General features: G+C 54.6%; 1 protein-coding gene across 13 annotated transcripts in view; it reads left to right on the top strand.

The window, feature by feature from the left end:
• Positions 1-304: 304 nt before the first annotated feature.
• LOC140593658 (protein EOLA1-like) overlaps positions 305-13368 on the top strand; it is a 67829-nt gene continuing 54765 nt past the window's right edge. The window contains exons 1-2 of one of the 13 annotated variants that reach the window (XM_072743970.1): positions 309-427; positions 1545-1597. In XM_072743970.1, the coding sequence (XP_072600071.1) occupies positions 418-427; positions 1545-1597 (63 nt within the window). In that variant the 5' untranslated portion in view covers positions 309-417. Of the gene's footprint in view, positions 761-1007; positions 1059-1544; positions 2779-13368 lie in introns of those variants that run through there. The other 12 variants (XM_072743976.1, XM_072743966.1, XM_072743971.1 and 9 more) reach the window with 12 other exon arrangements.

Genomic DNA, 13368 nt, shown 5'->3' with positions numbered 1-13368 from the left:
CCTGCTCTTGGCAGAGCACCTCCTCCGCAACATTGCCGCCGGCTCCGTCCTGCTCCTTCCCGCTCACTGCCCTAGTTCCTCCCCAACTCCTTCTCACACCCGGAGCTGAATCCTCTGGCAGGTGCGCCCCAGCTACTCCCCAGCCCCGTCTCCCAGCTCCCGCTCCCACAGCTCCTTCCAACAGGCCCGCCCCGCATTCTCCTCCCCAGCCCCGCCCCCCTTAGCCCCGCCCACAACCACTCCCCCAAGCTCGCCCCGCCCCGCCCCTTCTGGCCGACCGCTCGCCCCACCCCGTTGTTTCCTCCTTCCGGTTCCGCTCAGGCCGCCGGCGTCCACCTCCCGGTCCGGCCTGATCCTCCCGCGCGAGTCGGGGCCGCGTGAGTCCAACGACGTCTAGCGGCCGGGGCCTGCGCGCCTATGTGCGTGTGTACGTAAGTGCGTGTGTATGGAACTGCTTGGCTGCGTGCCTACGGGCTTGCGCACGAGCCTTCTGCGTACCCCCGTGGGCGCGTAAGGACGTACGTGGGTTCGAGCCGGCGTACGCCACGCAAAGAAAGGACGCCGGCGTCTGTGCGAGCCTATCAGGTGAGGGGCCGGTGGCGCCTGGCGCCGGTCACCTGTCGGTGGTCCCCGGTGCTGGGCCGCAGCGAGGGCGGGACAGTCCCGACGCGGGCATGGCGCTCTGTCGTCTCTCCGCGGCCCGCCTCGCCTCCTCGCTTGAGCGTGGGGGGGGTGGTCCCCCGCGCCCTGGGATTGCCAGGTGGGCCTAGCGCGCCCTCGGCTCGCTTGGCCGGTGGGACAGGTGCCCGGAGGCCCGCCCCCACCCCCTGCGAGGGGAGCCAGGAAGCCTTTGTGGCCCCCGCCTGCTTCACCTGGCGTGGGACAGTACCCCTGGGCTGGGGTTTCCCGGACTCGGGGGGCGGGGCGGGGCGGGGCGGGGCGGGGGGGTCTGGGAGCATGCGCAGAGCGGCCCGGGCCACCATTCCCTGCCCCCTTCCCCCGCCTTTCCCCATCTTTCTAAGCGCATATACCAGGGAAGGATGTGTGCGCCAAGAAACGTGAGCGTGCCGGTCCACGCGGACCACTCTGCCCTCACTGTGCCCCTCCTCGCCTCCCCCTGGGCCCCCAGGCTGTGACCTGCCTCACCGAGGACCCCGGCTGTGCGGCGTTGAGCTGCTTGCCCTTGGCACTCATCCCCGTGGGGCCTACTCAGGATTTTATTGAGGGGAACCGGATTGCAGGGCGCCCAAATCTTGTGACGGTGGAAGGGGGGGTGGCGTCTTCTTTCTCCTGTTGGGTACGGGGTGGGCTAGGCTGTGAGAACGTGATCTGCTTACGTGAAATGGTTTTCTCTGCTGCTGGCTGGGGCATGATTAGCAGAACCAAACCATGAGGGGTGATTCCCATCTGGTGGGCCCTCCTCAGTGCCAGTGGCCCCCCATCCCTGCTGAGTAGAAAGCCTGTTCTGGCATGTTAGCCAACATTATCGTCTTGTACCTAAAGAGTTTTTCTCCTCCACCCACCCACCCCCAATCCTTGTGCAGGTGAAGAAGCCCAGAGAAGTGGAATAGCGTTTCCTCCTCAGGCCACAAAGCAGGTACTCTGCATGCTGAGGCAGGAGGGCACCTGTTACAGATCCATCCCTCTAGGGGTTCCCCCAACACAGTTCAGTTGTCCTGGTGAGAAAAGGATTGGCCAAAACCCTGAATGGCAGACATGAGGCAAAACTGCAGTCCACTTACATGCCCCAGTACAAGAAAGAGAAAGGGCCAGGCCGCGCCGGGGGGTGGGGGGAGGACATCCAGCCTCCCTCGTGAATAATCCTTCGCCAGTGACCAGGGCGACCCTTTGTCACCCGTCGGGTTGGCAAGGGGTGAGCAGAGTAACCGTGCTCAGGGCCGACAGCTGAGTGAGGAAACGGAGCCCTTGCCCGTGGTGGGTGGAGCATACACAGGTGAGCCTTGGTGGAAGGCCGTGTGCAGGCATGTGTCAGCATCTCAGACACCCCTGCCGTGACCCTAGCCGCCTTCTAAACAAGTCCTATGCCAGTGAGTGTTTGTGAGGATGTCCTCTTTAGTGGCGGAAAGTGCAAAGCAGCCTGCGACTCTCCGTCAGTAAGGGAGTAGGCAGTAGGTTGTGGGACAGCGACAACGGGATGCCACACAGGCAGTGAAACATAGGACAGATGGAGATGTCCAGACATGAAGGAATATTCCGGATGTGCCGTCGATGGAGAAATCATCGTGCACCCTGTGGAGCTGTCCAGGACACAGCTTCCACCCTCTGTGTTAGCTTGCCAGGGTGGTTGTATTGAACTACCGCAGACCGGGTGGCTTAGACAACAGAAATGAATTGTCTCCCACTTCTGGGGGCTGGGAGTCCGAGCTCAAGGCGTCGGCTGAATATGCCTCCTCTGAGAGCTGGGAGACAATGTGTTCCGCCCTGCCCCCCAGCGTCTGGTGATTTGCCGGCCACCTTTGGCATCCCATGGCTTCTAGATCTCGCCTGCGTCCTCACAAGCCTGTCTGTGATTGTATACGGACACCAGTCATACTGGGTGAGGGTCCATGCAACTGAGCTCATGGGCACTTCAGTACTTCTGTGAGGAGCACTTCCTTCTATATATGGGGTTACTTTTGGAGGACCCGGGGAGTGAGAGTTCCAACACAAATTTGGCAGGGATGTAATGCAACCCGTAACAACCAAGAAAGGACCTGAGGGAGGGATGGACTTGGAATCTTCCAGAAATGGAAGGAAGGACGTTATGGCTGCAGGATGGTGAGTAGAGGGGAAAAGAGAGCAGATGACCTAGAGGGGATGGGGTGCTCATCATGGGGGGTCTTTGGGTCCTGGTGATGGGTGTGGATCTGTCCTGGAGAGGACAGGACTCCCCTAGAAGGCTTAGACAGGGAAGTCATGTGATAGAATCACTCCTGCCCCAGAATCACTCTGGCCACGGTGCAGACACTACACTGCTCTGGGCCAGCGGTGACGCAGCAGGTGAGCAGGACACCGCTTGAGTGCTAAATGGGACCTTGAGAGCTTTAGGCTTGGATTTTGCCCATGAAGAAGAAGGGGAGTGGAGAGGCTCTGAGTAGGTTTGGGAGGAGATTAGGATTTGGACCATGGAGATGATGGACAGGGGTCAAGCTCTGAGTAGGATTCTGACCAGACTAGGTTTGTGGCCATGGATACGACGCAGAGGGGTCAGGCAATGAGTAGGGTTGGGGCCTACTGGGAGTGTGGCCATGTGGACCATAGAGACGGGTCAGGCTCTGAGTAGGTTTGTGGCCAGAATGGGTAGTGACCATGAAGAACATGAAGAGGGGACACACTGTGAGTAGTTTGGAGGCCAGACTGGGATTGTGGCCATGGAAACGAAGGAGAGGGGTCGGGCACTGAATAGGTTAGGGCCCAGATTAGGATTTTGTCCATGGAGACGATGAAGAGGGGTCAACTCAGAGTAGGTTTGGGGCCTACCGGGATTGCCACCCTGGGGACCAAGGAGGGATCAGGCTCTGGGTAGGTTTGGCAAAAGACTAGGATTGTGACCATGGGGACGATGGAGAGGGCTGAGGCTCTAAGTAGGTTTGGGGCAAGGCTAGGATTGTGAGCATGGACACAATGGAGAGGGGTCAGGTTCTGAGTTGGTTTGAGAGCAGACAAGGATTGTAGCCTGGAGAGCATGATGAGGCTTCAGGGTCTGAGTAGGTTTTCAGTCAGAGTAGGATTGTGGCCCTGGGGAGCGTGGAGAGGAGTCATGCTCTGATTAGGTTATGGGACCAGACTTGGATTGTGGCCATGGGGATCATGGAGAGGGGTCAAGCTCTGACTGGGTTTCGGGGAAGATGAGGATTCTGGCCATGGAGACATAGGAAAAGGCTCAGGCTATAAGTCGGTTTTGGGCTAGACTCTGACTATGGCCATGGAGACAATGAAGAGGGATTAAGCTCTTGGTGGATTTGGCGCCACACTGGGATTGCAGCCACGTGGACCACGGAGAGGGGTCAGGCATTTAGTAGGATGGGAACCTGACTGGGAGTGTGTCCATGGATATGATTGCAAGGGGTTGGCCCTGAGTAGGTTTTGGTAAAGATTAGTATCGTGGCCACGGGGACCATGGAGAGGGGTCAGGCTCTGAGTAGGGTTGGGGGCAGATTAGGATTCTGGCCATGGAGACGATGAAGAGGGTTCAGGCTCTGAGTAGGTTTGTTGCCAGACAGAAACTGTGGATATGTGGACGAGGGAAAAGGATCATGCTCTGAATAGGGTTGGGTCCAGCCTGAGATTGTGGCCACGGGAACCATGGAGATAGCTCTGACTGAGTAGGTTTGGGAGCAGACTAGGATTTTGGCCTAGAAACAATGAAGAGGAGTCAGGCACTGAGTAGGATTGGGGCCAGACTGGGATTGTAGCCATGGGGACAATGGCAAGGGGTTAGGCTCTAGATTTGAGATCAAACTAGGATTGTGGCTATCGGTCCATGGAGGGGTCACACTCTGAGTAGGTTTGGGGCCAGACTGAGCTGGAAGCCATCCGGACCATGGAGAGGATGCAGGTTCTGAGTACATTTGGAGCCTGACTGGTATTGGGGTATGTGGACCGTAGAGAGGGGTCAGGCCTTGGGTAGGTTTGCGGCCAGACTAGTATTCTGGCCTTGGAAACCATGGAGACAGGTTGGGCTCTGAGTAGTTCTGGGGCCAGACTATGATTGTGGGCACAAAGACAATGCAGAGGTGACCGACCGTGAGTAGGTTTGGGGCCAGACTCTATTTGAGTGCATGGGGACCATGGACAGAGGTCAGGCTCTGAGTAGGTTGAGGGAACTAGGTTTCTAACTGTGGTAACCGTTATGAGGGGTCAAGCTCTGAGTAGGTTTGTGGCCAAAATTGGTTGTCTCCATGAAGACCTTGAAGAGGAGACACGCTAGGTTGGGGGCTAGACTGGATTGTGGCCATGGAAATGAAGGAGGGGTTGGGCGCTGAATAGCTTGGGGCCCAGATTAGGATTTTGTCCATGGAGACAAGAAGAGGGGTCAGATCAGAGTAGTTTTGGGGCCTACTGGGATTGCCACCCTGAGGACAAAGGGATCAGGCTGTGAGTTGGTTTGGCAAAAGACTAGGATTGTGACCATGGAGAAGATGGAGAGGGGTGAGGCTTTAAGTAGGTTTGGGGCAAGGCTAGGATTGTGACCACAGACACGATGGAGAGGGGCCTGGTTCTGAGTTGGTTTGAGAGCAGGCAAGGATTCTAGCCTGGAGAGCATGAGTCTTCAGGGTCTGAGTAGGTATGTAGTCAGAGTAGGATCGTTGCCTGGGGACTGTGGAGAGGAGTTTTGCTCTGATTCGGTTAGGGGCTAGACTTGGATTGTGGCCTTGGGGAACATGAAGAGGGGGTCAAGCTCTGAATAGGTTTCAGGGCAGATGAGGATTCTGGCCATGGAGACATAGGAAAAGGGTCAGGCTATAAGTCAGTTTTGGGCTAGATTATGACTGTGGCCATGTGGACGATGAAGGGGGATCAGGCTCTCGGTAGATTTGGCGCCACACTGGGAATATAGCCATATGGACCAAAGAGAGGGGTCAGGCATCGAGGCGGATGTGAGCCTAGTGGGATTGTGGCCATGGATATGATTGCAAGGGGGTAACCCTGAGTAGGTTTGGGTATAGATTAGCATTCTGGCCATGGGGACAATGGAGAGGGGTCAGGATCTGAGAAGGGTTGGGGCTTACTGGGAGTGTGGCCATGTGGACCATGCAAAGGGGTCAGGCTCTGAGTAGGGTTGGGGCCTACTGCGTGTGTGGCCATGTCCACCATGGAGAGAGGTCAGGCTCTGAGTACGGTTGGGGCCTACTGAGATTGTGGCCACGGGGACCATCGAGATCTGTCAGGCTCTGAGTATGGTTGTGGGCAGATTAAGATTCTGGCCATGGAGACAATGAAGACTGTTCACGCTCTTAGTAGGTTTGGTGCCAGACAGACTGTGGATTGTGGAAGAGGGAGAAGGATCATGGTCTGAGTAGGGTTGGGTCCAGCCTGAGATTGTGGCCATGAAACCATGGTGAGAGGTCTGACTGTGAGTGGGTTTAAGAGCAGACTAGGATTTTGGTCATAGAGACAATGGGTAGGGGTCATGCGCTGAGTGGGATTGGGGCCACCCTGGGATTGTATCCTTGGGAACCATGGAGAGGGGTTAGGCTCTAGATTTGAGGGCAAATTAGGATTGTGTCTATCGGTCCAGAACATGGAGTGGATGCAGTCTCTTAGTTCATTTGGAGTGTGACTGGTATTAGGATATGTGGACCGTAGAGAGGGGTCAGGCCCTGGGTAGGTTTGGGGGCAAACTAGCATTCTGGCCTGGGAAATCATGAAGAGGGGTCAGGCTCTGAGTAGTTTTGGAGCCAGACTGCGAATGTGCCAAAAGTACTATGGAGAGGTGACTGACCCTGAGTAGGTTTGGGGCCAGTCTCTATTTGAATGCATGGGGACCATGGAGAAAGGTCAGGCTCTGAGTACGTTGAGGGAACTATGTTTGTAACAGTGGCAACATTGATGAGGGGTCAGGCTCTGAGTATGATTGTGGTCAGAATGGGTTGTGGCCATGAGGGCCTTGATGAGGGGACACCCTGTGAGTAGGTTGGGGCCCAGATTGGGATTGTGGCCATGGTAATGAGGAAGAGGGGTGGGGCACTGAATAGGTTTGGGCCCAGACTAGGATTTTGTCCATTGAGACAGTGAAGGGGAGGGAGCTCAGAGTAGGTTTGGGGCCTACTGGGATTGCCACCCTGGGGACCAAGGAGGGATCATCGGGCTCTGAGTCGATTTTGTGAAAGACTAGGTTTGTTACCGGGGGACGATGGAGACAGTTGAGGCTCTAAGTAGGTTTGGGGCCTATTGGGAGTGTGGCCATGTGGACCACAGAGAGGGGTCAGGCTATGAGTAGGGTTGGGTCCTACTGGGATATTGGCCTTGTCGACCGTGGAGAGGGGCAAGGCTCTGATTATGTTTGGGACCAGACTAGGTTTGTGACCATGGATATGATACAGAGGGGGCAGGCTGTGAGTAGGTATGGGGCCTACTGGGATTGTGGCCATGTGGACCATGGAGAGGGGTCAGGCTCTGAGTTGGGTTGGGGCCTACTGGGATTGTGGCTATGTGAACCGTGGAGAGTGGTCAAGCTCTGAGTAGGGTGTGGGACAGTTTAGGATTCTGGCCAAGGAGGTGATGGATAGGGGTCAAGCTCTCAGTTGGTTTGGACCAGATTAGGTGTGGCCATGGATATGATGCAGAGGGGTCAGGCTCTGAGTAGGTTTGGGGCCTACTGGGATTGTGGCCATGTGGACCATGGAGAGGGGTCAGGCTCTGAGTTGGATAGGGGCCTACGGGGATTATGGCCATATGGACCATGGAGAGGGGTCAGGCTTTAAGGAGGGTTGTGGGCAGATAGAAAATGTGGATATGTGGACAATGGAGAAGAATCATGCTCTTAGTAGGGTTGGATCCAGTCTGAGATTGTGTCCAGGGGAACCATGGAGACAGGTCTGACCGTGAGTAGGTTAGGGGGAGACTAGGATTTTGGCCATAGAGATATTGGGGAGGAGTCAGGCACTGAGTCAGATTGGGGCCAGCCTGGGTTTGTGGCCATGGAGATGATTGCAAGAGCTTGGCCCTGAGTTGGATTGAGTATAGATTCGTATTGTAGCCATGAGGACCATGGAGCAGGGTCATGCTCTGAGGAGGGTGGGGTCAGATTAGGATTCTGGCCAAGGAGGTGATAGACAGGGGTCAAGCTCTGAGTCAGATTGTGAGCAGACTAGGATTGTGGCCATGGATATGATGCAGAGGGGTCAGGCTCTGAGTAGGGTTGGGGCCTCCTGGGATTTTGGCCATGGAGAACATGGAGTGGGGTCATGCTCTGAGGAGGGTGCAGGTGACATTAGGTTTCTGGCAATCGAGAAGGTGGACCGGGTCAAGCTCTGAATCAGGTTGTGAGCAGACTAAGATCGTGGCTATGGATATAATGCAGAGGAGTCAGGCTCCGGGTAGGTTGGGGCCTCCTGGGATTTTGGCCATGTGGACCATGGAGAGGGATCAGGCTGAGTAGGGTTGGGGGCAGACAGATTGTGGATATGTAGATGAGGGAGAAGGATCATGGTCTGAGTAGGGTTGGGTCCAGCCTGAGACTGCAGCCACGGGAACCATGAAGAGAGGTCTGACTGTGAGTAGGTTTAGGAGCAGACTAGGATTTTGGTCATAGAGACAATGGAGGGGGGTCAGTCCCTGATGATTGGGGCCAGCCTGGCATTGTAGCCTTGGGAAACATGGAGAGGGGTTAGGCTCTAGATTTGAGGGCAAACTACGATTTTGTCTATCAGGAAATAGAGGGGTCACACTCTGAGTAGGTTTGGGGACAGACTCAGCTGGAAGCCATATGGACCATGGAGAGGATGCAGGCTCTTAGTTAGTTTGGAATGTGATTGCTATTAGGATATGTGGACCATAGAGAGGGGTCAGGCATGGGTAGGTTTGGGAGGAGACTAGCATTCGGCCTTGGAAACCATGAAGAGAGTCAAGCACTGTGTAGGTTTGGCACCAGACTGCAAATGTGGCCACAAGTACTATGGAGAGGTGACTGACCCTGAGTAGGTTTGGGGCCAGTCTGTAATGGAATGCATGGGGACCATGGAGAGAGGTCAGACTCTGAGTAGTTTGAGGGAACTAGGTCTGTAACCATGGCAACCTTGATGCGAAGTCAAGGTCTGAGTAGGTATGTGGCTAGAATGGGTTGAAGCCATGATGGCCTTGCAGAGGGGAAACCCTGTGAGTAGGTTGGGGGCCAGACTGGGATTGTGGCCATGGTAACGAGGGAGAGGGGTGGGACACTGAATAACTTGGTGCCCAGACTAGGATTTTGTCCATGGAGACAGTGAAGGGCAGTGATCTCAGAGTAGGTTTGGGGCCTACTGGGATTGCCACCTTTGGGACCAAAAGAGATCATCAGACTCTGAGTCGATTTCATGAAAGACTACGTTTGTGACCTGGAAGACGACGGAGACCGTTGAGGCTCTAAGTAGGTTTGGGGCCTTCTGGGATTGTGGCCATGTGAACCTTGGAGAGGGGTGAGACTCTCAGTAGCATTGAGTCCTACTGAGATATTAGCCTTTGGACCATGGAGAAGGGTCAGGTTCTGAGTAGGGTTGGGTCCTACTGGGATATTGGCCTTGACCATGGGGAGGGGTCAGTCTCTGTAGGTTTGGGGTCAGACTGCAAATGTGGCCACAAGTACTATGGTGAGGTGACTGACCGTGAGGTGGTTTGGGGTCACTCTATTGGAATGCATGGGTCCATGGAGAGAGGTCAGGCTCTGAGTAGGTTGAGGGAACTAGGTTTGTAACCATGGCAACCTTGATGTGGGGTCAAGGTCTGTGTAGGTTTTGGGCCAGAATGTGTTGTAGCCATGATGGCCTTGAAGAAGGTACACCCTGTTAGTAGGTTAGGGGGCCAGACTAGGATGGTGGCCATGGTAACAAGGGAGAGGGGAGGGACACTGAATAAGTTGGTGCCCAGACTAGGATTTTGTCCATGGAGACAATGAAGGGGAGGGAGCTCAGAGTAGGTTTGGGGCCTACTGGGATTGCCCCCCTGGGGACAGCGGAAGGGGCAGGCTCTGAGTAGGTTTGGTGAAAGACTAGGATTGTGACCAGGGAGACAATGGAGAGGATTGAGGCTCTGAGAAGGGTTGGGGCAACCCTGGGTATCGGCCTGTGGATCATAGAGAGGCGTCAGGCTCTGAGTAGGTTTGGGGTCTGATTAGGATTCTGGCCAAGGAAATGATGGACAGGGCTCAATCTCTGAGTGGATTGTGACCAGAGTAGGTTTTTGGCCCTGGATACTACACAGAGGAGTCCGGCTCTGAGTAGAGTAGGGGCCTCCTGGATTTTGACCATGTGGGCAATGGAGAGACGTCAGGCTCTGAGTACTTTTTAGGGCAGACTACGAATGTGGCCACATGTACTAAGGAAAGGTGACTGACCCTGGATGGGTTTGGGGCCAGGCTCTATTTGAATGCATAGGGACCATGGAGACAAGTATGACTCTGAGTAAGTTGAGGGAACTATGTTTGTAACCGTGGCAACCTTGATGAGGAATTAAGCACTGAGTAGGTTTGTGGCCAGAATGGATTGTGGCCATGAGGTCCTTGAAGAAGTGACACCCTGTGCATAGGTTGGGGTCCAGAATTTCTTGCAATGGTAACAAGGAAGAGGGGTGGGGCACAGTATAGGTTTGGGCCCAGTCTAGGATTTTGGCCATTGAGACAGTGAAGGGGAGGGAGCTCAGAGTAGGTTTGGGGCCTACTGAGGTTGCCACCATGGGGACCAATAGGCATCATCAGGTGCTGAGTCGATTTTGTAGAAAGGCTAGGTTTGTGACCAGGGAGACAATGGAGGGGGTTGAGGCTCTAAGTACCTTTGTGGCCTACTGGGGTTGTGTCCAGGTGGAAAATGCAGAGGGGGCATTCTCTTAGTCGAATGGGTCCTACTGGGATATTTGTCTAGTGGACCATGGAGAAGGGACAGGCTCTGAGATGGCTTGGGGCTAGAATTCGAATGTGGCCACAAGACCTATGGAGAGGTGACTGACCCTGAGTAGGTTTGGGGCCAGTCTCTATTGGACTGCAAAGGGACCATGTCTCCAGAGAAGTCAGGATCTGAGTTGGTTGAGGGAACTAAGTTCGTAACCATGGCAACCTTGATGTTGGGGTCAAGGTCTGAGTAAGTTTGTGCCCAAAATGGGTTGTAGCCACGATGGCCTTGAAGAGGGGACACCCTGTGCGTAGGTTGGGTGCCAGACTGGGATTGTGGCCATGGAAACAGTGAAGGGGAGTGAGCTCAGAGTAGGTTTCGGCCTATTGGGATTGCCACCTTTGGGACCAAAAGAGATCATCAGGCTATGAGTCGATTTGTGAAAGAGTACATTTGTGACCTGGGAGTCCAAGGAGACTGTTGTGTCTCTAAGTAGGTTTGGGGCCTACTCAGATTGTGGCCCTGTGGACCTGGGAGAGGGATCAGGCTCTGAGTCCGGTTGAGTCTTCCGGGGATATTGGCCTTTTGGACCATGGAGAGGGGTCAGGCTCCGAGTAGGTTTGGGGCGAGACTGCGAATGTGGCCACAAGGTCTAAGGAGAGGTGACTGACCCTGAGTAGGTTTGGGGCCAGTCTCTATTGAAATGCATGGGGACCATGGAGAGAGGACACACTCTGGGTAGCTTGAGGCAACATGGTTTGTAACCATGGCAACCTTGATGTGATATCAAGCTCTGAGTAGGTTTGTAGCCAAAATGGGTGGATGCCATGATGGCCTTGAAGAGGGGACACCTTGTGTGTAGGTTGGGGACTAGAGTGGGATTGTGGCCTGGAGTCCGTGAGGGGAGTGAGCTTATAGTAGGTTTCGGGCCTACTGAGATTGCCACCTTTGGGACCAAAAGAGATCATCCGGCTCTGAGTCGATTTCTTGGAAGACTACTTTTGTGACAAGGAGGACGAAGGAGAGGGTTGAGGCTCTAAGTAGATTTGGGGCCCACTCAGACTGTGTCCATGTAGACTTTGGAGAGGGGTCGGGCTCTGAGTAGGTTTGTTGCCAACTGCGAATGTGGCTACAGGTACTATGGAGAGGTGAATGACCCTGAGTAGGTTTTGGGCCAGTATGTTTTGGAATGCATGGGGACCATGGAGAGAGGTCAGGCTCTGGGTAGCTTAGGCAACATGGTTTGTAACCATGGCAACCTTGATGTGGGTTCAAGCTCTGAGTAGGTTTGTAGCCAAAATGGGTGGATGCCATGATGACCTTGAAGAGGGGACAGCCTGTGTGTAGATTGGGGACTAGAGTGAGATTGTGGCCATGGTAAGGACGCAAAGGGTGGGGCACTGAATAGGTTGTGGCCCAGACTAGGATTTTGTTCATTGAGACAGTGAAGGGGAGGGATCTCAGAGTAGGTTTGGGGCCCGCTGGGATTGCCACCTTGGGGACCAAAAGGCATCCTCAGGCTCTGAGTGGATTTTGTGAAAGGCTAGGTTTGTGGTGAGGGAGACGATGGAGAGGGTTGAGGCTCTAAGTATGTTTGCGGCCTCCTCTGGTTGTGTCCAGGTGGACCATGCAGTAGGGTCATTCTCTTAGTAGATTTGGGTCCTACTGGGATATTTGTCTAGTGGACCATGGACAGTGGACACGCTCTGAGATGGTTTGGTGCCAGACTTCGAATGTGTCCAAAAGAGCTATGGAGAGGTGACTGGCCCTGAGTAGGTTTGGGGCCAGTCTCTATTGGACTGCACAGGGACCATGTCTCAAGAGAGGTCAGGCTCTGAGTTGGTTGAGGGAACTAGGTTCGTAACCATGGCAACCCTGATGTGAGGGTCAAGGTCTGAAAAATTTGTGGCCAGAATGGGTTGTCGCCATGATGGCCTTGAAGAGGGGACACCCTGTGCATATGTTGGGTGCGAGACTAGGATTGTGGCCATGGACACAGTGAAGGGGAGTCAGCTCAGAGTAGGGTTTGGGCCTACAGGGATTGCCACCTTTGGGACCAAAAGAGATCATAGGGCTGGGAGTCGATATGTTAAAGAGTACCTTTGTGACGAGGGAGTCGATGGAGACTGCTGTGGCTCTAAGTAGGTTTGGGGCTTACTCGGATTGTGGCCCTGTGGACCTGGGAGAGGAGTCAGGCTCTGAGTACGGTTGAGTCCTCCTGGGATATTCGCCTTTTGGACCTGGAGAGGGGTCAGGCTTTGAGTAGGTTTGGGGGAAGACTGGGAATGTGGCCGTAGATCTATGGAGTGGTGACTGACCCTGAGTAGGTTTGGGGCATGTCTCTATTGGAATGCATGGGGACCTTGGAGAGAGGTCAGGCTCTGGGTAGCTTGAGGCAACTTGGTTTGTAACCATGGCAACCTTGATGTGGGTCAAGCTCTGAGTAGGTTTGTAGCCAAAATGGGTGGAAGCCATGATGGCCTTGAAGAGGGGACACCATGTGTGTAGGTTGGGGACTAGAGTGGTATTGTGGCCATCATAAGGAGGGATAGGGGTGGGGCACTGAAGGTTGCGGCCCAGACTAGGATTTTGTCCATTGAGACAGTGAAGGGGAGTGAGCTCAGAGTAGGTTTCGGGCCCACTGGGATTGCCACCTTGGGGTCAAAAGGCATCCTCAGGCTCTAAGTGGATTTCGTGAAAGGCTAGGTTTGTGACGAGGAAGACGATGGGAGGGTTGAGGCTCTAAGTACGTTTGTGGCCTCCTCTGGTTGTGTCCAGGTGGACCATGCAGAGGCGTTATTCTCTTCCTAGGTTTGGGTCCTACTGGGATATTTCTCTAGTGAAT

Source organism: Vulpes vulpes, chromosome X, assembly GCF_048418805.1.
Source record: "Vulpes vulpes isolate BD-2025 chromosome X, VulVul3, whole genome shotgun sequence".
NCBI classification, from domain to species: domain Eukaryota; kingdom Metazoa; phylum Chordata; class Mammalia; order Carnivora; family Canidae; genus Vulpes; species Vulpes vulpes.
The sequence above is the reverse complement of the archived record's forward strand: the minus strand, read 5'-3'. Positions and strand labels throughout refer to the sequence as shown.